This window comes from Paramormyrops kingsleyae, chromosome 4, assembly GCF_048594095.1.
Source record: "Paramormyrops kingsleyae isolate MSU_618 chromosome 4, PKINGS_0.4, whole genome shotgun sequence".
Taxonomy (NCBI): Eukaryota; Metazoa; Chordata; class Actinopteri; order Osteoglossiformes; family Mormyridae; genus Paramormyrops; species Paramormyrops kingsleyae.
The window spans coordinates 31,414,685-31,438,647 of record NC_132800.1 but is presented as its reverse complement, the minus strand read 5'-3'; the positions used below and the strand labels follow the sequence as shown (position 1 = coordinate 31,438,647).

General features: G+C 48.2%; 1 protein-coding gene across 4 annotated transcripts in view; it reads left to right on the top strand.

The window, feature by feature from the left end:
- carmil3 (capping protein regulator and myosin 1 linker 3) overlaps nt 1-21,035 on the top strand; it is a 44,022-nt gene extending 22,987 nt beyond the window's left edge. For 2 of the 4 annotated variants that reach the window (XM_023832672.2, XM_072711139.1), the window contains 25 exons: nt 1,054-1,158; nt 1,461-1,530; nt 1,750-1,831; nt 2,321-2,417; nt 2,639-2,693; nt 3,218-3,390; nt 3,858-3,926; nt 4,360-4,453; nt 4,712-4,810; nt 5,039-5,158; nt 5,511-5,624; nt 6,056-6,231; nt 7,466-7,553; nt 7,657-7,770; nt 8,272-8,338; nt 9,079-9,266; nt 13,679-13,758; nt 13,960-14,139; nt 15,779-15,971; nt 16,598-16,946; nt 17,371-17,501; nt 17,579-17,723; nt 17,855-17,926; nt 18,239-18,346; nt 19,910-21,035. In XM_023832672.2, the coding sequence (XP_023688440.2) occupies nt 1,054-1,158; nt 1,461-1,530; nt 1,750-1,831; nt 2,321-2,417; nt 2,639-2,693; nt 3,218-3,390; nt 3,858-3,926; nt 4,360-4,453; nt 4,712-4,810; nt 5,039-5,158; nt 5,511-5,624; nt 6,056-6,231; nt 7,466-7,553; nt 7,657-7,770; nt 8,272-8,338; nt 9,079-9,266; nt 13,679-13,758; nt 13,960-14,139; nt 15,779-15,971; nt 16,598-16,946; nt 17,371-17,501; nt 17,579-17,723; nt 17,855-17,926; nt 18,239-18,346; nt 19,910-19,950 (3,010 nt within the window). In that variant the 3' untranslated portion in view covers nt 19,951-21,035. The remainder of the gene's footprint in view (nt 1-1,053; nt 1,159-1,460; nt 1,531-1,749; nt 1,832-2,320; nt 2,418-2,638; nt 2,694-3,217; nt 3,391-3,857; nt 3,927-4,359; nt 4,454-4,711; nt 4,811-5,038; nt 5,159-5,510; nt 5,625-6,055; nt 6,232-7,465; nt 7,554-7,656; nt 7,771-8,271; nt 8,339-9,078; nt 9,267-13,678; nt 13,759-13,959; nt 14,140-15,778; nt 15,972-16,597; nt 16,947-17,370; nt 17,502-17,578; nt 17,724-17,854; nt 17,927-18,238; nt 18,347-19,909) is intronic. The other 2 variants (XM_023832673.2, XM_023832674.2) reach the window with 2 other exon arrangements.
- The last annotated feature ends 2,928 nt before the right edge of the window (nt 21,036-23,963 follow it).

The following is a 23,963-nucleotide window of genomic DNA, read 5'->3' as shown; positions in this document are numbered from 1 at the left end:
TATACCCCCCCTCGGGCTTCCAGTGGGGCAACACTGGTCAGCCCCGCCCCACCCCACCCCGCCTTGTACTTTTGAGTGGTAGTCTGTCTAGCTCACAAACTAGAATAAGGGTACCCTCTCTGACATCATTGATATATTTTTTGTGTGTGCGGGTGTCCCATTCTGCCCATTCCTGTATCCACCAGTGCACCTCAAAAACATTTTTATCCATATAAAACAAAATCTGAGCCAGCTTATGAATTTATAAGGTGTACTAGTAGTTAGCAATATGGGCTTGCCAGTAAGGACGTGCAGCTCTACACTGAAATATCAATTCTTTCAATATTGAATGTTTTATTTTGAAAATCAATTCTAACATTAAAATATCTTTTTTTTTTTTTTTTGGCCTGGTATTTCAAATGTTTATATTATTACAGGGAGTAGGACATTAACTACTGCCAGGCAGGCTGGCCCACCCATACGGGGTGGAAAGGGGAAGCCTTTCAGAAGCCTTGACAGTAGTGAACTAGGGAAATGTAGTGATCGATCCTCTGGCACACAGCCTTGACAGTAGTGAACTAGGGAAATGTAGTGATCGATCCTCAGGCACACAGCCTTGACACCCCCCCTCCCCCCAGGCTTGGTAAATTTTATCATCCAGGATTGTGGTCCGGGGTCTGTGCCTGTGGAGAGGAGCGTGTTCTCTCTGTGTTTGTGTGGGTTCCCTTCCATAGTCCAAAAACATGTGTTATAGTCAATTGATGTCTCCAAAGTGTCTGCAGTGTGTGGTTGCATCTGTGTCAGTATGTGCCCTGAAAAAGACTGGCGTCTTGCCCAGCCCTGCTCCCTGCCTCGTACGCTGTACTTCCCGGGAGAGCTTCCCCGGCTGGCCACAACCGCGTGCTCGATAAGCGCTTACGAAAGGTGGCGCTTCTAGCGGATTTCGTAAGTGTCCCTGATCTGGGCTGGCTTGTTGGACCCCTGCCACTGTCATTCATGCTGCTTTTGTGTTGCCGATGGCCCGTTGAGGGTCACACATAACAAAGGTCCGCCTGGGCTGTCTCCTGTCGTCAGGAAAATGCGGGAGACCCTGCCCCTCTTCCGGCAGTTCTTCAGCTCTGCTTTCAGCCTAACGCATGTCAGCCTGGCGTCCGTGAAGCTGCCAGCGGACGCGCTGAGGTAGGTGTCTCAACACCGGGGGGGGGGGGGTGGATCAGTCGTGTCTGGATTACATGCTCCTTAAACACTTTAAACGTCTGCTGTGGGGTCAGTGTATCAAGGTCTGGTTTCCTGCTTTTTAAAGGATGAGTCCCAGTATTTGCTGTAATGCTGAAATTTATACCCGGATTTCTGGGATTTTTTTTAGACTATCACCTATAAAATATACGCCTCCGTAAGCAGTGCGCGCATTTACATAAGCAGACTTATAGCTGGGTCAGGGATTTTGCGAGACCTCCTCTTTCCTCCCTCTCTCCGACAAGAACTCTGTTCATCGGGCTGTCATTGAACCCCCACATCACCGATCTGCACCTGGACATCAGCGGCTGTGAGGTAGGAGCACTTTCCTGACTCTAGAGACTTTTCAAAGGTCTCTGTAGGCAATGGTAGATTTTTTTTTTTTTGCCATTTGGACATTGAGTGATAGGAAGCGTGTATTAAATTTCAAATCATGGAATACAATTGCTCTCCCAGCTCCTTTCATACCTCTACCCGGCTCTCTCTCTTCCCCATCTTTCTCTCCGTCTCTCTCTCTCTCTCTCTCTCTCTCAGCTTAGGTCACCAGGAGCAGCTGTGATAAGCGAGTTGTTTCCCAGGGTGACCTGCATAAGCGCACTTGACATATCAGACAATGGTGAGAGGAATTAAAAGCTCACAAAGTCTTATGTACCTCTGGGTGTCTGGTCCGCGTGTGACTGTCTATAACTATCACCGCCTACTGTCTGAATTCCATGGTCCATGTCAGTGATTCTAGATCTCAACCCAGTCCTTGGAGACCCCTTGAAAGTCCACATTTTTGCTCCCTCTCAGCTCCCAGGCATTCAGGAACACCGACAACCTAGTCCAGGCGTGTTGGGTTGAGAAAGACTAGTTTACGTAGACGTGTGCTGACGTGGTGAAACGGGGGCAGTGAGGCCCTTTGCTCTGGCATCAGCTCGGCCTGTTGATGAGGTGTCAACGCATTTTGCCGGCAGGGACATAACGCATCTTCCATTAGAAAGTGCTCTTACGCTGCGTGTTTATGTTCTGCGACATGTGTTTCTGTCATCACGTGTAAATGTCCTGAAATGTTTGTTGTGGTTGGTGACGCCGTGCTCTAATCCCATCTGGTCCCCCCCCCCAGGACTGGATGGCGACCTCCTGTCTGTCCTTACGGCCCTCTCCCGCCACCCCTCCCTGAAGCACCTCCTGCTGGGCAAGAACTTTAATGTCAAGAGCAGGTATTGTCACCAGATAGACAACTCGGGTGGAATTAAGTAAGGCGGAGGCATGTGGGCGACCCCAGGGCCGAGGAGGCTGGGTGCTGGGGGGAGGGGGGGGGGTGTATAAATGATCATAATGGTCAGAGAGTGCTTTAGTGTAGGGGGAGATGATGTATGCCTCCTACCCTGTGCCTACCCCAGTACACTGACACCACACCCCTCCCTCCTTACGTCTGCAGGGTGCTGGATGAGATCCTGCAGAAACTGGTTCAGCTCATACAGGAAGAGGAGTGTGTGAGTATTCGTCACGCTCTGAGCCTCGTAGACGCGCTGGCATGCACACCCATATTCGACCGCCGGCCCTTACTGGTCACTGTTCCATGTACCAGTATGGAGCGCGGGGTCTGCTCGGTGAATCAGTCACACGCATTTGAAGGTGTGACCGGCCACTGCTCTTTGGATCCCTCCAATCCTCCACCGCAGTGGCCCTTCGCCCCCCACCCTCCTCCCCCCACTCCTGTCCTGTTGTTCTCTAAACACTAACAAAGAAAGACAGAAAAAGGTGACAACGGAGGGCAGAATGTGGAAAATACGGGGTGACGGAGGACAGGGTATGATGCGGCACCCCCCTGTATAGTGTCCATCTCGCTGAGCTTCTGCTCTGATCTGAGCTGCCTCTTCATGCCACATTCTGTCCTTCTGGCCATGATGACAGAGAGCTCACTCTGTCCTGGCTGTGTGACCCCCAACGTCTCCTTTGTCATGTGAGTCATCTTTTGTTTTCTTTTTTTTTTTTGGTCTTCCCCCCTCCACCCCAGGGGCTCCAGTCTCTCTCGCTGGTCGACTCCCGGCTTCGGTCACGCGGCGCTGTGCTTGTCAACGCCCTGGGCAGCAACACCTGCCTGCGCAAGGTGGACCTGAGTGGGAACAGCTTAGAGGACATCGGGGCCAAGATGCTGAGCAAAGCCCTGCAGATCAACACCACAATCAGGTAAGATGGAAGAGGATTGTGTGTCAGTCCACACTCATCTTCAGGTGGAGGATGGTTATAGGCCATTCCTTACACTTTGGTTTGGGTGGAGCAGGATTGTGGGTCAATCCTTCATGCTCATGTTCAACTGTACGAGGACTGTGAGGCAGTCCTTCACGTTCGTTTTCAGGTGGAGCGGGAGTGTGGGACATAAGATGGAGAGAAAATAATACCTGACACATACAGTCTAATGTCTACTGCATTTTATAAATAGTACAAATACAGTAATATTTGTATATGACTCTCGGGAGAACTGGTATGAGGAGTAGCTCTGCTTGGAGTGGTATTTAAAAACACAATGAAAATGGGGAAATAAAGCGGTGATAAATTCACTGTGTTCTCCCTGCCGTGCTGCCTGTCTGCGTTATTTTCCAATGCCTTCTCTCTCTCCCTCCTTTCTTCCTTGTCTCTCTCTTTTCCTCCTCTAGGAGTGTGACGTGGGACCGAAATGGGACCTCGGCGGCCGGATTTCAGGACGTGGCCCGAGCCCTGGAGCAGTGAGTGACCTGCGTGCGAACACACTCGTGCACAGGCACATGTACAGCATATTCACACTCACGAGCGCTAATCAGCCTCTAAAACCAGACATACCAAGGTGAGCGTTCACCCTCACAGACTGTCCTCAACGCACATACACACATGTCTGAATCATCCAGCAAACGCACAGTCTTGGAAGGAGCCAGAGGCTGTTCTCCTGGCCTGATCACTAATCGTCACTGTGAAGGAGTCACTTCAGCATCCCTCCTGGGCCATCCGCCTCGAAGCCGTGATGCGTGGGTCTTTAGGGGTGGGCTGAGTCCCTCAGCCCATCAGTTCTGATTGGTTAACCATTTATGGGAATGCCAGTCGTCTCTCTTCCTCCCTTTCCTGTGACCTGGCTTCCCCTGGCTAACCGTCAGCTTCCAATCTCTCTCTCCCTTGTCCTTGCAGCAATTTCACGCTCCAGTACATGCCCCTCCCACTCAGTGATGTCACGCAGGCGTACCGCAGCGCCCCCGAGAGGACGGAGCAGGCGCTGACCAAGGTGGGGGCATCGTAACTATTTAAAAGCCAAAATGACATTTTAAAAATGTTAATTATACTTTGTTGGATCGGTGTCTGAAAAAATGATACTCATGGAATTAGATTTACTGCGGCTGCCTGCGTATGTGACCGAAATGCTAACAAGTCATACTTTGGGAGTTAGGGGTGTAGCAGAGTGTCTCAGCTTTTCTCCGGCAATGTCTCTGTTTCGCGGCCCGCCCCCGGCGGGGCACTGACTGGAGCTCTCCCTGTCTGGCAGATCCAGCGTGCCCTGCTGAGGAACAACCAGACCCAGCGTTTCTCACAGAAGCAGGCACTCCGGCTGCACCAGGGCCTGGTCACCAGCACAGCTGAGCAGGTCCGCGTCCGTATAATGACCCTCGTGCTCCACCCATCTAAGCCCCGCCCCCTCTCAAAGATGGAGTGATGGCTAACCCCTCCCCCTTCCGCCCTGCCTCTCTTCTCTCCTCACCCTGCCCTTCCCCAATCCTTCTCTGCCCTTTCTCGAATTTCCCGCCCGCCCACCTTCATCCCGGCTCTCCCCTCTCCATCTGCTCTGCTGCTCCCCACGCGCCCCCCCCCCCAGGTGATGGAGCGCCTCTGCGTGCGCGTGCAGCAGCAGGTCTGCATCCTGCGGGGGGTCACTGACAGTGAGGAGCTCCAAGCTGCCCGGCAGGTGCTGAAGGAGGCGCGCAACTCCCGCGCGGTGAGGTCCCGTCTCCGTTGACGTCCGCGTCATACATGCACACGCATCGCATTATGTTCCTCTTATTGTTTCCGTTGAAGCATCTTGATCCACAGGAGAGAGAGCATGTAGCTTATTATTGAGGTGTGTATACAGTAAAACTAACCAGGTTAAGTAGGTTAGCTAGTTAGGTTAAGTTATTCAGGTTAAGTACCTTCTTCAAGCATATAAGAGCCAGGCCCTTCCTGGGATTTGAAGAGAGAGAGAGAGAGTGTGTGTGTGTGTGTGTGTCTGTGTGTTATACACACAATAGCTATACATAGTGTAGGCAGGCTCTGTAATAATGGCCTCCATCCATCTCCATCCTGCCCAGCTGTATCCCTCGCTGTGCGAGCTCGCCCATGTTCTCTCCGTGGACGGGCCGGTCCGGCAGAGGTTGGACTCGCTGGCCGGTGAGCTGGCGAAGGCCGCGGACAAGGAACTGCAGGTGTGAGCCCGCGGGCAGCTCCCGGCCCTTCCTGCGGCAGGCCTCGCCGCCTCGCCTGCTCCTTCGCGTTCCCCGCTGTCCCACGCCGCCCCACACTGTTTACAGCTCGCCCTCTCGCCTCTATTTATGGCAGTACAACACATGCAGCACAGTCTGCGTTTTGTGGAGCTTATTAGGGCTCTGTTTAAATCATACGTTGTCGTATCTTACGTGACAGATGCTGGTGAATTTAAAGTGGATCCTTCTCATGCAAGAAATATTCTGTTGTTGCAGAAACTTGTAAACTGTGTACTTTCATTTATACACCATGGCTTTTTGGTGCCTTTAAAATCCGCAAAGTCATGCACACGCAGCGTCATCGCAGCGCGGCAGGCCTGCTATGCACACCTGCCTGCCGCTCTTTCTGATTGGCCGGCCTCTTGTGGACTCAGGTGATTGTGGACTCCATGGTGTCCCTTTGCCGAGAACTGTGCCCGTTGTCGTCCGCGGCGGCTGAGCACCTGACCCCGCCGCTGTCCTCGGTGGCGGAGAGAGTGTCGGTGCCGCGCTCGGCCATCCGCACAGCGCTGATGGAGCGGGCGGCTCAGGACGTGCACCGGGCCCTGGAGTGAGTTCTGCCCTCCCTGCTCAAGTTCACGTTCACCTACGCAAACGTATTACAGCACCTGTGCGAAACACCCGCTTCAGTCGGGCAGTGTGAGCGGGTCAATGGGACCCCAGGATCACTTTACTTGTGTGCAGGTTGTACAGAATGGCAGCAGAAATCTGAATGGGCATGTCAGCTGACTTCAACTCATCCCAGAACAACACAAAGATACTATAAAATTCTCATAAAGCCGCATAATATAATAGATACCAGTGTATGGAAATGATCAGTCTGCAAGGAACAACGATTATTTGTCCTCGTGCAAGTGGAAAACTATTAGCAATTTCTGTAACATGAATTAATTCTTTCAGTCAGTTATACGTTTGGTATATTCAATGCACACAAAGTTTTGGGATGCTTGCTTAATTCAGCAAAAATAGTGCATTTATTGATTACAGTATTCATTTGTTTACCAATATTGTTAAACCAAATTGTTAAATGTCTAAAATATATATCACATTAGAAACAACCAGTAGTTTTAAGTAAAACATTCATTTAATATAGTAAAAAATTGAATTCCAAATTGTAACTAAAACAGTTGTCCTGAGTTAAAAGGTTCATTGACAAGCAGTCTCACTGGGGGCTTTTTAATTAGTAACATAAAACAACCAAACATTTCTGTTTAGTGATACTTTGGAGCCAGTGACTACAATTGCAATTCATAACAAGAGCAGAATTGAATGTGTCGGTCAAAAAAAGATACATAAACAAATAATGTCTGTGTGAAGGATATGTACAGATATGTTAAATATTGGTTGGACTTGTGTTATGAAACTAATAAGTTTGCAGCATTTTTACAAAATGAAGCAAACATCCCAAGACTTTCCGTATACTCTACATATGTTGGAACTGAACTCAGGTATAATTGAATAACTTAGTCTGTAACATTGTGGCATATACATGAGAAAATATTAGTGTTGACGCAAAGTGCAGTGATGGCATGGCAATTTAAAAGTCAGGCTGGAGAGTTAAGAAATGCACTGCATTGTGAGTGTCATTCAGTCTGGGCTTTTACCTCTTGCTGTTATCCGAGTGATGAAACTAAAATTACCAAAGAATTGAGTGAATGCCAAACACAGGCAAAATATTTTGTGACGGTGTTGGTTCATTTTCAAAAGGGAATACAGAAGGTGCATCAATAAAGATGAGGAGGGGGTGATTAGTGATTTCTGTCGCTCGCTCTCCTCTCGCACAGGGAGGTGAAGCTGTCCGTGGTCTCCTACCTCACCAACTCCATCGTGGATCAGATCCTGCAGGAGCTGTACGCCACTCACAAGACCCTGGTATGGTCACACTGCACCCTGTGTGTCTGTTCCACTGACATCTTACCCCCGCCCCCCCGAACTGTGCCCTCCCCATGTTCATGTTTCACCTTCCTGTCCCCAGACGCACCAGGTGTCCCAGCTGAAACGCTGGGATGGGGACGGAGGGACAGGTAAACGCTCATACCGCCACCGTGACTCCATGGACATCACCGACGAGGAGCTGGGCACCAGCATTGTGAGTTTCCGTGTGTGTGTGTGTGTGTGTTTGTGTGTGTTCCGTGCCTGACAGCTGAGCGGATTTGCTGTGCCTCTTTTGATCTCTTGTCTGGTTTGTCCAGGTCTTTTATACTTTTATCTTTTGAATCATTATCGATCGCACTGAGCTTGATGTCTCTGCCAAAAGCATCCAGGTGTCAAGGAACTTTTAAACTGGGTCTTTTGTCAATGGTTGGAGGCTGCAGCTCCTGCTCAGTGTGATAGTCAGGGATTGGAGGCGTCACTTCACCAATAGGATTCACCAGTTAGGTATAGGGGATGATTAGGAGGGCAGATTTGCAAGGACCACAGTGGACAATTTAGCCAGGAAATCGGGGTTTTCATGGCGTCTGTAAAGTATTGGGTACCAGCCCACTTAGGCATGTAAATGCCTGAAGTCTCCCAAGCTTATGGGGTGAACTTTTCATCCAAGGGCCGGCCACACAATTCAGTCCCTCTGGTTCTCCTCCTCTCCCTGTAGGACACCATCGCTATTAAGAAGCGCAGTTCCAGGACCCGACGGATTCGCCCTGTTTCCACAAGGCTGAGTGAGTCCCCCCCCCCCCCCCCCTCCATCTCAAAGGGGCTTCCGGGCGGCTGGTATTCACGACAGATTAGACACAGCGAGGCCTTGGGATGCGTGTGAGGGGTGTTTATCATGCCGCCCCCTGGAGGATGTTTGTGTGTACTGAGGGATAACACCAGGCTTAAGAACCAGTCAATGAAGTAGCACTTTAAACCTTTAATCAGTGTTAAAGATCAGGCAGGTTCTTCTCAGGGACCTGAGCTGATGGAAGAACACAGGCCTCACTCCAGGATGAAGGATGTTTTCTTTTAAGTCCATCCATCATTATTTAAGTATCCATCCTTAGTAAACTGTTATGTAACCTTAAATTAGCAAGTGTCTAACAATATGGTAGCAGTGTGTAAATTAGAAATCTGTGTGTAAATTAGACTTACTTACTGCCATATAAAGCCTGATAAACTGGGCCCTAAATGAAGGAGAATCGAATCTGTCCATCTAGAAATGATCAGTTGGAGGTCCAGAGTCTATCCCAGAAATCACCTTGTTCCTGACAGACACAGACGCGTGCCTCAGAAATCCCTCCCCAGCGTAACAAGTGTTTTTAAATCACTTAGAAAGCAGTAATTAACATTTTAAAGGTGCAAATGCAGAATTAATGTATGCCCAGCACCTTTGCCAGTAGGTACAGTATAGCCAGCGTGTGCACACTGAACGCGTCCATTTGTAAGGATCCCTCTTTCTCTGCATCCCTCTCTTTCTCAGGTCTGGGGGACGACTCCAGCTCCTCTCCCCCCTCCACGGCCCCCCCTCTCTCCGCCCCCATGTCTCACGCCACCTCCTGGGAGTGTCTGTCGGACCTGCCCACCCAAGGCGCCCCCCTGCATCACGTGACCAGGGTCAGGCCGAGGCCGCCCCGCAGGCACCGGAGGGGTCAGCCCCCACCGGACACTGTGAGCCCCCCCCCCCCCCCACAATGCTCTGATCTAGTTTACACAATAGCTAAGATCTGTAGATGATGCTTAAAGATGTTTGCCAACATCTAGTTTAATAATATGATGTGTCACCATAAATGTACCCATGTATATTTCTGTAATAACTGTAGTATTGAGCTGCAGTTTTCATACTGGGGTGGCATTAGTAAGTATCACCCTTCCCTTGTGCAGAGGGACTGTGGTAAAGTGTAGGGCTATACTGTTAGCTACTACAGTGTGCTTAGCAAAGACGGCCCGTGTCTGCTAATACTCATATTGGTACATTAGTTTGTTAGGTGACTGGATGGGGGGTGGGGTTCAATAAGCAGGTATGGGAGTTACGAGCAGCAGCCATCCTCAGGATGTTCTGTCTGCATGAGTAAGGGAGCTCCAGGAAGAGAAGGGGGCATAATTTATATAGAGGGGCCAGGCTTATCATTAGCCAATGATGTGTTTTGAATTGATGAGTGACAGGCGAAGGGGGCACTCCAGGGGCCAATCAGCTTCCGGATGCAGCCAGTCCCCTTGTGGCCCCACCCCTGTGTATCATTAAGGGAGTAATTCACATTCTGGCCACTACTGGCCCTGGTAAAGCTTGTCGCCCAGGGAAATGGCAGAATACCTGCCTGGGTTCGTGGAGTTGGATTCCCGGTGGAGATGGGCGATTAGGACTCAACCCAACTCTACTTAATCGCTCCACTGAGAAGCGGCAAACCTGCTTAAAGTTCTTCATGGCATAAATGATATCCGCCTGCGCGCGGTAATTTATGCCCGCAAGCTCTGTCTGCTTGCTAATTTCTCATCAGGCAGAACGAATTAGGGTGAATGGAGACATCATCCATGCGAGTTAGTCTGAAATTGTTCTGAGTCCAAACTGATTTCAGATTTAAAATGCAGATAAACTTCAGGAAAACAAATGAGTGCAAATGAGTAACTGTCTGGCGTCAGCAGATACGGTGTTCAGTGGTTATCGTTGATGCATCATCCGGCAGACGGCGGCTGGATCTGGTTTGGTCATGTGATCAGGTCCTTTCTGTCTGTTGTGCTGTGGAAACTGGGTTGTGATCCTCGTGGTTTTGTGAAGAATCCAGCCCCTATTTCAAATCACGCATCATTTAGAGGCTGGAAATAGAAGATCTTCTATTTCAGGGCTCTTCAAATCTAGACCTCGATTCTAAATCCAGGTCTTGTTTTCAGTTCTCCCAGGTTGTTAGTTTAATAATTACCTATTCTGATTGGTCAGAGGCTTCACACCTGACTGACAGGTAAAGGAAGGCTGGAAAACTAGCAGTGCTCAGACTTCGAGGACCGAGATTTGAATAACCCTGCTCTATTTCGACGTGCTGTTTCTCCGTATTATCCTACTCACCGTGATTTTAGTGTGATCATCACTGAGCTTTTCCCTCTGTGAGGAATTCTGTCCGCTTAATATTTTGATTGCATTCAGCCAACAGTTTTAAGTTAATTATTCTCCTGTGTGCCTGCGTACTCTGTATTCACAATACTATTCAGAATAAGACTGGAATGTTCCTTCATGCCAAATGCAATAAAACCAGTCTTTTTTCAAACCAAATGAAATGTTTTTCAATGCACTCTGCAGCAAATATGTATTAATTGTGCTATACTGGGTCTAAATATAGTCGGCACTGCAGTGATTTAAAAGAAGGACTTAAGAGAGGTTGAGATTGTTTTTAAATAACAGAATCTTCCTTTAAAGGAATGACTTGTATGTAAACATGCCTTTGTCAGTGTTGGGGTGTCTTTGATTATAATGGGGTCACTGGGGTGAAGTTTCATACAGATCTGGGGTCTTGTTGCCTGGGATTTATGTGTCTTGGTTTTTAGGGCAGATCGTTGGTGGAAGAACTGAATCGAGTGGCTTTTGTCTGTAGAATCTGATTGACACTTCTAATATGCTTTGTTTAATTTCTGTTCTAATTCGTTTCATTTCTGTGTGTTGTTTAAGATTATTGTAGGCGATTTATCGTGGATTTTTTTTTTGCTCTGGCTGTCATTGGATCTAAAGTTTCTTGAAATATCCTTTAATTCCACCTCCAGCTTTTCAGAGTTGTCTTATTGTAGCGCCGCCGTTAACGGCTTAGTTCTTTGGGTGAAGCCTTGATCTGTTTTTATTTTCGTTCCTGGTATTAAGGTCGAACAGCTTCGAAGGAGTATGTCTGTTTTAGGCTCTATAGCCATTTCAGCTCCTTTTTAACGCCCTGTCATTCTGTTTCACGCTTTTTTTAACGGTGCTTTCGGCTTTAAATGATCATGTCGCGAACGTGATTGACAATCTGCACTCTTCGCTGGGCTCCATGGGGATTCTTTGCGTGCCTTTCTGGGCTGTCTCCAGGAAGACGCGTGCATCACTGCAGTCTGAAAGCGGAGTTTTGCTAATGTGCTAACAGGAATAACGTCCTTATTGACAGCGGAGGAGCATGTGTACTCATCCAAAGTCACTCCACTTATTTTACTTGCATTGAAGGGTATGATAGCTAACTGATATGCGATCATGCCAGCCCCATCCGATTTTATCCATAAAATGCTGTCAAGGTTGTTGCCTTCATGAATGCAGGCATTCAAGTACAGATTACTAAACAAATCGAATCCTTCTTTAAAGTGTATAAAAGAGTGAAGCTCCATTGCTCCTCTTCTCTGTGATTGTATAATAGTGTGTTACCTTGTTCTTGCAAGTGCTTGCTGCGGAGGATGATGGGAAAAATCCTCACTGAAGTGTGGCACATTCGCAGCTCATATGCTGCTGTCAAAGCCAGCTGCTCTCTGCGAGGCCTTGTTGAACAGCGCTCGCTGTGTTTAATGATAATAAGAATGCACCTCGGTTGGCGTCCTGGAAGGCAATATGACTCCCTATAATTGCGAAGAATGCTGCAATACACCATATTACACATTAAGGTTTTTTAAAAATAGTGATAGTTTTGTGGCTGGAATAAAGTGACAGGAGCCAGTGGTAGGGTGATTTGGTAGGGGGCGCCGGAGAGAGTGGCAGAGGCAGAGGGAAGTTTTGGGAGTAGTTGTATGGATTCCATGAGGGTGCTCTCAGTGGTCTTTGGAAACAAAGCTCTTCAGCTTGGCTCTCTGGCTCCGCCTCCCTCAGCCGTAACCCGACACCCCTGCCTCAGCTGCTGCAGCTGATTGGGCGGCGTCCGTCCACAGGGATCCTTGAAGCTCTCATGAGGCAGAGGCAGGCCCTCCGAGGTGGCATCAGAGGGCCGGGCTGACGGGGGAGTCGTCGGTAGACGGGCCCGTAATGAATCTGCGGGGGTGTCTCCCACATCCAGGTCGCCCATTTTCTCTGCCGCGGCTCTTTAATTGTCTGAGTGCCTGATCAGGAGAAACTGGGAATGGACCATGCCGTCTTGACTTCCGTGTTTTATAGCATGAGCAGAGTGGTCAGCCTCTGCTCTGTTTTGGACGGCAGCCATGATACACCTCTTTTTAACAGACCTGCTCAGAGCCTCCATTATGCAGGTCATCTGCTCTGAGTTGCAATTAGCCTCGTCTGTGTGTCTTTCAAACTTGCAGATGCAAGCATAGTGCCCTACAAAGACAGAACACAGTAAATACCTGACACTGAGACTAAGAAAAAGGGCTTCAAAGTTCTTTGACTGTCCACCTGTACGTGTAGCGGGTAGGTAGATCATAGCGTATTCTTCAAATCCAAGCTAAGTTAAACTTGGGCTCAGTTTTATCTTGTGACAAAATATCTAACAGATGAAATCTTGATCATTAACTCAATTTTTATAAAACACGCAGCTGTGGTTTTTGCATTTGAATGGCATTAATAGGCATTTCTGCAGAGAATATATAGTTATTCTTAATTAATAGAAAAGCGTGACTCTTACCTCAAGTTACCCTTGTGTAGCACAGTATGGTGGTATGTGATTAATGGTAATTTCCCACGCTGCTGTAGGTATGTTTGCTAAAGTGAGCAGTCTCTTCTTTCGTGACTCACTCCTTTGAAAGGACGGCGTTATGCCTCTTTCCTCGAGCCTTTCTTTCTTTCTGCTCTTTTTATTTCTTCCGCTGCTCTCATCCTGTCCTTTTCTTTCTTTCCATCTCTCCTGCCGTCGAGAGCCTTTCCTTTTGAAGCTGCGGCACCTTCAGCTGTCCGCCACCGTCGCCCAGTCTGCCTTCATCTTCCTATTGCTTGTTAATGTTTTTGCGTCAGAATGACGGTTTCATCTAGACGGAATCACAACAAGTGGCCATTTTAATATAAAGATACAATGGACCACAAAAAATGCCTGTACCTGACAATTCTTTTTCATTGTTGCTGTTTTCCTGAATTATAAAACTCTCCCTGCTTCGCTCTCCCCTATTAAGCTAAAAGTCCAGGCTTACTTTCTCTCGTCCTGTCTCTCTCATCGCAGCATTGTACGGAAAATGGGGCAGTGACTCCTCTTGATGATGGACTTCCTGATTTTTACACCAAGAGGGTGCTGCCTGACAGGTATGTCTCTCTCTTCCAGCTCAGATGGCACATAGAAATGCTTACACAGAGTGACTGTCTCTTCCAGCTGAAATGGCACATAGAAATGCTTGCACAGAGTGACTGTCTCTTCCAGCTCAAATGGCACATAGAAATGCTTGCACAGAGTGACTGGCATGCACAACCCTTTATGCCATCTCCCCCCCCCTCTCTCTTTCCCAGTCAGCTTTCGTCTGTTCATCAAGCCCAGTCCATCAGAAGAAAGAAGAGGCGGAATGTGCTGTCCATCTTTGGTTTCCGTAGGAACCGCAACTCAGCCCTGTCCAATCTCGGGGCGGAGACTGCTGAAATGGGAGGGCCCACTGGGGATGATGGCTCACCTATGGTGCCGGCGCCCATCAAGTACTTCAATCCACCATTACTGTGTTAGCAATAAGCCTTTTGCAGAGTATTAACTCAGCGCTACCACATAAGCAATGAGCCTTTTGCAGAGCATTAATTCAGCACTACCACATTAACAATGAGCCCTTTACAGAGCATTAATTCAGCACTACCACGTTAACAATTAGCCTTTTGCAGAGTATTAACTCAGCGCTACCGCATTAGCAATGAGCCTTTTGCAGAGCATTAGTTCAGCACTACCACATTAACAATTAGCCTTTTGCAGAGTATTAACTCAGTGCTACAGTATTAGCAATGAATTTGTCACTATTCTCGTCTGCTGGGACAACACGTAGTCTAGATTACATGGTTACACTGTGCTTCTAGTGAGATAATGTTTAGTTAGCCGCTCTGTGTCTTTCCTGGTAATGAGATAATGTGCCTAATTGTACTTTTGTCTACAAAGCTGTGAAAATGGCCAATTTTAGAGTTAAGCTTGGAGCTCGATGTTTTACAGCTGAACTTTGGGTTATTCTTCAGGAAACCACTGTGGTGTGGAGACCTGTTAATTGGGCAAGGTCAATTCAGGCTAATCTAGCCATTTGACCACAGTAGCTTGGAAGAGGAACAAATTAAATAGATTTTAAATGCACTATACAGAGTCTATATTATGACTGATAATGAATAACAGGAGCCAGACACAGCTCTGAAAGTAAAGAGAGAATGTTGATCGAATTCAAGGAATGAGCGAGTTCAGCGCTGATGATTGTGAGTTTTGCCCATGCAGCTGTCAGAAAGCTGTAGGGATGCAGGTTGGGGGGGGGGGGCACTTTCTGTTACATCTTTCAGTTAAAGTCCTTATCCTGAAATGCATTAAATAAATGCCTCGCTAATTGGCTTACAAGTAATCCTGGTTAATTGTCAGTGGCATTTGGTAAAAGCAAGTACCAGCATTGGTCAGCTGGCTGGAGTGAGATTATCAATTCAAGACCAATCTGCACACACATGCACACGCATTTACATTTATATAACGTTTCTGTTATCTTGTAAATAGTCCTTAAGGTTTGCACACTACCCCAGTGCTTTTGATGTAGTGTTAGATTTATAACGGAGTAATATAGATCTGCCGTAAAATATCCAGCGTGAGTGTGACTCTGAAAGCGTGAGTGTCACGCCGGATGCCTGACAGCTGGCAGGCCTGTAAACCACTAGTGTAGCTTGTCTGGCAGGTCGTTGTTCATGTGTGAGACTGTTTATGTTGCATATGAATCCAGCTACCAATGCTTCTACGGTGTCTGTGTAATGCGATTGGGTCAGAGGTAATTTTCCGAGGTTCTGAACGGCATTGCATGTGCCGTGTGAGCGATTTGGAGGAACTATCCATGGTTCTGAATGTCTTTTTCCCTATATGTGACTTGGCAGATGCTGTATCTTATAAAGCAGATTAGCATTAACGCTCAAGCCTACCCTGCGGTCAGATTGACTCCAAAAGCACAAGTCAGGTGACTTCTCATAGTAACATAACTCTTACACACTCCTGCAATAATTAAGTTGCATAAAGTGGTAAGTGAGGGCCACATTCTATGGTTATGATGTCAGCATATGATGTCATGGTATGAGTATCCTTTCAAAGCATGTTTTTCTTTCTCCCTTGTCTCAGGACTGCCATGGAGAACGTATATACCTTTTTTAATCCCCCAGTGGATGCTGGGAAGTCTGCAAAGGCGGCGGATGGGAAAATAGAAGAGCAGAGTAGATGGAATCCCACGAGCCAATCAGGGCCTCAGCCCCTGCAGAGCATACCATTTCTGGGGGTGGCTGGAAGTGAACCCTCCCACTTCCCATCAAGAAAGGTACAGTCTGATGGTGGTGTGGGCCGTACCCGGGGTGTTTCTCAGTACCAAGGATGCAAAGATCGTACTTGTGGTCTTGTCAGGACTGGTCTTGCTAACTTGCCTCCCAAGAACGAACTTGGGGTGTGATGACAGGTTGGTCTCGTTTGGTGAGGATGCAACTGATGCATCCTTGACATATGGGGCAGGGCAAGAGTGACATTTAGGGATTTTCTTACTGTTCTCTGTACTTCCTTCTTTGGAACTGGTCTTCGACAGTGGAAGATGATGTAAAACGGGGACATGAGAACACAAGTACGGTCAAGTACGCATATTGAGAAACATCATCGCCCAGTATAATAACCTGTTGACTTGTTTGAATCGCCTTCCATTGATTTGCCTGGGTTATAAAGGGTTTCTGTAGGGTGTATATATTGATTAAACAGTTGTGGTTTGTAAAGTCACTCCGACAGTCACCCGTCCCCGAAGCCTGCTAGATCAAAGCCGCCCATTAGCGTGACTGAGGACATTAACAGAAGTGGCCGCTACTGACCGTGACAGAGTCTGGATGCCATGTGCATCTCATTAGCCCTCTGCGGAGCCATTTTGAATTGCGGTGACCTTAGACTCTGTTTGTCCTTCATCAGAAATCAGAAGGCGGGCAGGAGAAGGAGCGATCGCCCGAGAGGAGCGTGACGGAGCAGAGGGCTCGCCGGGCCGCGGAGGATAGGATCCGGGACAGGCAGACCGGGCACGGAAGCCAGGCCGAGCAGCAGGTCCCTCGCTCGCACTGTCAGGACGAGAGGCCCGAGGCCCCGGTGGACCCGTGTGTGGACAGACGGTCACGATTACCACTGCAAGAAGGCATGCTGGAGGAGCCGCTCATGGAGGAATATCACAGTCCTGCCCAGTGTGGGACGAAACCGGAACCCCCTCCCCAGAGAACCAAACCGTGCCTAAGTACCCTGACACAGCGCCACTTACAGGACAGCTCCGGTACTGCACTTCTTAGTTTGGCATGCGGCTTATTACATCTAATCCTTTTTTGCTAGATTTCCTGCTTGATTCACTCTGCTCACCAAGTTATAACTTATACTATAACTTGTGTCTTTTGCAAATGGGCATGAATGCTGCTTCTCTCCTGGTTTTTTACATTTTTTTCTTTCTCAACTATATTGTACTGTTAGTGATAGTAATAGTTATACACCGACATTTAAGGGTAATTATAATGGCAGCTTCACTGTGTCGTTTTTGCTCTTGGTTTAAATGTAATTATGGTTTGGCATGACAGTTTATGGGGAACGATTTATACTTGGTGCTTTTGTCATGCAGTGTTATTGTTAAGGTTGCAAAGAGGCGTGATAATTATTGTCGTTAAGTATGAGATCAGCTTTATTTACTTTATCGCTTATCCATGAAGACCTACCTGCGGAGGAGGACGTGTTGGGTTACAAAGAGGAGGAAGCCAATACACAGGAGAAGAAAGGGACGAATGAAGAGGGTGAAAGAGGAACAGAAACCAAGAGACAATCTTCCCCCGTCGCTGAAAAGGTTTGCAGGAGTGTGTGCGAGTCACAGCCAGTGGCCTCTGCCTGTTTCTGTGAGTTATGTTTCCTGTCTCTCTGCAGCCCACAGACCAGCCAGTCAGTAGCGACACGCCTCCTACTGTGACCCCTCCGAAGGAAACAGCCAGTGAGAAGAAGGTTCGCCCCCCCGTGCCTCCCGCCTCCTCCAAGCCTATGCTCGGATTGGCTGATACGGCTGCCAGTCTAGGTAACCAGCTCCCAGAGCCACATGAGCTGAAGACTTAACAGTTTGATTTCCCAAGAATCCAATCAAAATGCTTTGTAAGCTTCATGCGTGTCAAAATTTGTGATGGTGATTATGGCTTTTAACACGGACAGGCGAGGACGCGATGAAAGCTTCAGCCCCAATGAAGCCACAGAGAAACAGGAAAGCCTTCTCCTGTGAAACAGGTACCTCCTGACCTGTCCCCAGGACCAGGCTCCTGCTTTCATCTCTCGGTTCAGCACTGTGCCCTTTCGTCCGCCCAGCCCGCAGTCACCGGCCACTGCCTGTCATAGCGGGCTTCTCCGTCTCACTCTCATTAGCGCGCGTAGCGCTTCTGCTCAACTACCCGGGCCTCCGTGTTAAACAGGATTTGCACGGCCAGAGCGAGTGTGAATCCGCCATCGCCGGGCCTCTTGTGTTTGTGTTTGGGCAGCGCTCCCGCTTCACCATTTCCTGCAACGTGTGTGGTGCTGTGTGTCTGTCGCACTTACCCGCAGGCATGGAGAGGGACAGCCCGGGTATCGTGGAAAGGCCCTCAGACCGCAAGCCACCTGTGAAGAAGCCCAGGCTGCCCCAGAGCAGAAATAGGTCACTGGACAGCCCCGGTATGGTCTGCCAATGCCATAGCCAGGAATCTGGCCGCATGGGTGCCATACCTCTGTGCTGCTCTGTGCTGTCGCCAGGTTGCAGGGAATCTCGCATCGAGACTCCTAGCAACTGCTGTTTAAACATATATTATTTTTTTTTTGCTGTGAGAGTATTGCGGGTTGTGGCCAGCGAATAGACCCACGTGACACGGGACTTGGCCAATTAACAGAGAATCTATTTTTAGCCCTTTCCTCTTCAAGGGTAGCTGGGGATCCAATATGGACTGGACTGATGTAACGACATAAAATATAAGGCTTCCCATTTCAGCAGGGATTTAAAAAGCTAACCGGCTGAGGAGTGTGAGACAGACTGAAGGCATTTCAAAAGGATGTTTCCTGCTACGGCTTTCTGACTGATGTCAGGACTGACTAACTAAGAAAAAAAAAAACACCCAAAAAACACTGGGAATGAGGGCTAGTGACCTGATTCTAAAACCAATCAGCTCCGCCCCACCCCCACAAGGTGTCACAGCGTTACGGCAATTCATAGTTATCCTCTCTTGGTGCTTAATGAAAGCCTTTTAATGAGACATCCAGCATCAGTTATAATCCATTACAAACTCTCTCACTCCCGTCAGTAAGGTCGCTTGCTGGCTCCTTCTACTTCCTGTTGCTCTATAGTGACATCTGCTGTCAGCTGGTAGCGTAAGGAAGCAGGCAGCTCTCACGTCAGGGCTGACGTAGGTTACATGCTTCTGGGGGAGATCAATGAAATATAAGCTGATTGGTTATTCATGACGCAGGCATGGTTGATGGGTGCAGTCAATCGCACCTTAGTATCTCACAGTACTCGCATGAATTATGCATTTACTTCAGGTCCCAGAACTTCTCACAGCTGCTCTGATTGGTGCTGTTCAGCCGCAACCAAGATTCTGTCATAGCCAGTCTGATTGGTGCAGCCTCAACAGAGAACCTGTCGTAGCCGCTCTGACTGGGTCAATCCGCCACACCCTGGAATGCATCAGAGCCAGTGTGATCTGTGCAGCCACAGCACAGAACCTCTCACAGCAACTCTGATTGGGTCAGTCAGCCATAAACAAGAATCTGTCATAGCCTCTTTGATTGGTGCAGCCACAACCTGGAACCTCTCCAGCAATTCCGATTGGGTCAATCAGCCACAACCTAGAATGTCTCGTAGCCACTCTGATTGGTGCAGACACAGCCAGATCCTCTCACAGCCTTTCTGATTGGTTTGTTTATTTATTTGTCGGTTCAGTAAAACAACATTGCTTTGTTCTGGACTTCACTGTTTCCATACCCCCCATCTCGGTTCATGCCACATCTCCTGCTAATGGAAACGCAACTAGTAACACCAGCTGATAGTCTCACACCTGACGCTGCATATGTTAATGTGTCACGCATGCAAGTTGTAACCCAGTTCCTGCACAACAGATGCGCAGGATATCCTGTTGTCGTCGCAGCGGCAGACGACGCAGACAGAGTGTGTTGAGTTTGTTACTGGGAGAAGCTTAAAATTTCACGTGGATATACAGACCCTCTCTCCGCTAACCTCTTTTCTAGGCAACGGGAATTCAGAATCTGGCAGCAGCGAGGTGTCATGACGACAGCGGAGGCCGGCGACAGTTCCCATGACAACTGTGTGATATTATGTTGCACCGGAGGAGGGAGATAAAAGGAGCGATGGGAAAGAAATGGTGAAAGAGAGATGGAGAGACTCAGTGCTCCCTGTGAACTCAAGCCAATGCTCTGCAGGAGGAAGAACGAATACTAGTAATTACCTGTTTACCGTTAGCTTTACTCATCATAAAAGTATGCATTAATGTGTAACTGTACGCGCACACTTTCACACCTACATTCGTCCCCGCCATGTGCTGGCCTTTTATGGGTCTTCTATCACAGGCCCCCCGCACCTTCACATTTCTGTCAGTGTGGGAACTTCCCATACGTTCTGTATGTTTCAGTTTTAGTGCCGTCAATGATTCCTAGCCCCACCGCAGCAGCATTAAAAACGAACAAAAGCCAATGACGAGCAATCTAGTCATTTTAGTGTCTTAAAATCCCGGACGAAGCTCGTTGCTTGTTCTTCAGGAATCCCTCTGTCTACGAATGTCTGTTTTCCGGAGGTCGTCTTTGTTTACTCACAAAGTCCTTCACACAGACACACACACACACACAGATACAATGCAATGTTGACCTTTGAGACCCGACCTTTGGGTTTTTAATGGAAAAGTGGTCACTGATTTTTGCGCTGGTCAGCTGGGTGAGTCTGCTCCATCGGGCTGTAGGGGGCGCCGTAGTGCTTCAGGCTTTCAGCTCTTTACTGGCATTTGCTTCTGCACTTTCGCACCTTCCTGCTGTCCAAGGACAACCTGTGACACTGTACAGATCCTTCAGTTACTATGCTGTAAATATTTAATAAGAATTTACCAAGTCTGCACTTAAAAATATTTTAACAATCATTTTAAGATTATTAGTATTATTCTTGTTATTGGGTTTGCTTTGATACAGTATTCATTAGTTCCAGTGTTCATATAATTTTACTTAGTTTAAATTGAGAATTTCATTGTTTAACAAAACTGGTTTTGAATTCTTTGGTCTTTCTTGCCTTGAAATCTAATATATTTTGTAAAAGCCAGTATATGAATATGAATTTGAAAGAATAAAGGAAGACTGTGCTGAAGGTGAATGATTCTCTGTGAGATTTACATGAATAGGTGGAGTGTCCGATTGACAGCGGCGATCGGCCAATCGCTGACCACCTTTGCCGTGCCGTTCCTCAAGCTCAGCGTCTGGGGTGTCATCAGATCAAAGCACCTGCGCTAATTAGGTTTGTAACCCAGTGTTAAGCAGTTTAAACAGCAGAATCTGAACTACTTCTGCTGTCTGGGTTTTGAGGAAAATGGAACAAGACGTTGCTGAGGACATATTTCGGCTCGTGAATTTTTCAGCATTTTAAGGGGGTGGGGTGGGATAGTGGATGGAATTTCTGAACAGCAGGGGGCAGCAGATGTCTGATGAAAAAGGCGTGATCCAATGGCTGGGGTAGCAGGCACCAGTGAGACTGAAGCAGCTCTGATCACTGTGAACATCCAGCTGTTCTGAGATCAACACAGCCGCCTCACAAACTACTGTACCAAGTGGCTTCTCTGTCTTTAGTCAACCCGGCCTCCTTTAAAGATCGTATCCGGGCTGTTTAATGTCCTGCACGGCGGTGTTGGCTAATTAGAGCTCTCCGTATGTCAGTCCTCGGAAAACTGATCGCCCAGTCAGCATCTGTTCACAAGCTGTGACAGAATCGGGGATTTTTTTGGTGATGGAGCATGAACGCGGCTGTGCGTTCGGAGGAGGCCTCTGCAGAGGCGTTAAAGGTCACGCGTCCATCAGCGGCCCCCGTTCACTGCGCCTGCGGAGGAGCTAACGCATTGGCGTTGGCATCGCGGAGTACACGGGCTGCCCTTCAAACCCAGTCTGAGTGAAGCGCCGACAGTGGAATGCTACTGTGGAAGGGAAAGAGCCACAAGCTAATCAGCACTTCAGTCTAATTTGGACTCATCAGGCTCGTTAGGGGCTGCGGTCAGGACTTTGCACGACATTTTAAGTTTTTCGGGTTTCGTTAAAATTCTCATGTAGGACATGAGCAATTGCAGTTCGCCTCTGTATCTTCTGAGCTCATTAAGGGAACGGCTTGTAGGAAGGCTTCCCGTGTCTGGTGTGGGGGTAGTTAATTTTCCGCTGGTTCATTAGCATACCCCCCCCCCCCCCACTGAATGATGTCAATCCAACAGAGCTTGCCACAGAAAGCAGTAAAATATTTATTTACTGCTCATCCAGTCTAGATGCACACACTGTGTCCTTAGAGCCTCCTTGATGGTGCACATCAGGCGTGAACGTCAAGAGCCACCATTAGGAGTCCCAGGTCAGCGTTAGTCAGACGCGTTGAATCCACACAAACTGTCTTCGGTTTGCTTTCTCTCTTACAAAATCAAAGACCTACAACCTGCATGCGATCGTTTAACCATGTCTGTCAGAAATGAAAGCGCTCGTGAGGTGACTCCTCTTCCCGTACAGTGGCCCCACACGCCCCCACCGTCTGATTTCAGTCAGATGGCAGGAGGTGCAGCTCCATGAGTGGATAGGGGAGCAATAGAGGGATCGGGGGGTGGGGGGGGAGACGCAGATGCATTATAACACAACGGTTGACCTTGTCCTTGGTGTTTGGCTGAAGAAGGGCCCTGCAAAGGTACTATGAGTCATAAGCGGTGTGTGTGTGTGTGTGTGTGTGTGTGTGTGAGAGAGAGAGAGAGATGGGTGGGTCACACTACTGAAGGAAAGAAGGCTCATTAATAAATACTATATGTGCACACATACACACACACACACACACACACACTCCAAGTGCCTGAGAATTCCCACAGAAACAGTAAAATCGATGCCGTTAAAGCCTTGCATGTTCAGATGAACACTCACAGGGATGATTGATCTGGCTACACTCTCTCCCCCCCTCCCCCCATGTTTATCCTCATCCTGGTGTAAATAAATAGCGGTTGTCCACCGGAATGACACTTACCGTAGTGGATGGAGCATGAAAATAGCTTCCCAAGGTTCCCTGTCTGTTTTTTTTTTCTCCTGCCCTCTATTTTTGTCCTGCTAACCATTTAGTCCGACGGACTGATGCATTCTGGGTCAGAGTAACCAAACCCCCTGTTCATTTCTTTCCATTTTTAAAAAGCGAGACTTTCCTCGGAATCTCAAGCTTCGCGAGGTCCATGGACTCACTGTCCACGCTGAAGCCAGGCAGTAGGATTGCTGCAGGGGCCACCGTCAGTGTGCTGGTGCACATCCTCCCTTAATGCGGCGATCAGGCGTGACAGACACACAGTCACACACCTGTTCATGCTCTTACGCTCACTTGTGTCAGACTTCATTGGGGAACAGAACTTAGTGTGAGCCTTTCCTATAGACCTGCAGTGTTACCAAGCAACCTGAATATCGTGTGCTCAAGATAGAATGGAGGGGATATGGAAACAGAGGAATACAGTGGAGGGAGAAAGGGAAGAGGTGATAATACGGTACAATGGGCAGTGTCACTGGAATCAAGGGCATTGGCCTTGTGAAATATTTATGGTGGCCATGAAGTGGCGCTGCCCTCCCACCTCCTGCTCCACGGAGTTAATGGAAACAAGAGGATGACATGTGACACTCCAACCCACAAGCTCCCACCCCCCATCCGAAAAACAGGAAACCCCTTCCCATGGCCGTTTCAGAGTTAATGTTATCGGAATCACGCCTATGTGGTCCGTGTCAGTGTGAGCGGTAACCTACATAAGCCATAGCTGAATGCTGACTGCTCATCTGCTAGTGTGTGCAGGTGTTGAATTGCCAGAGTTATTTTTAAAGATTAGTCTACTAGTTTGGATTTTCAGTTGATGATTTCCTTTGTTTGATCATTTGTTTGACTGTCTTTATCGGGATTTTCAATAGTGCCCTTAATACATTCAGTCAGTCAGTCAGTCGTTAATGGGCAAAACGCTCCTGGTTGTTTCTCGCAGGACCGGTCTGCTCTGAAAAGCGGTTCTAACGGGCAGAAGCCGTTTATTTCTGAAATATACACTGA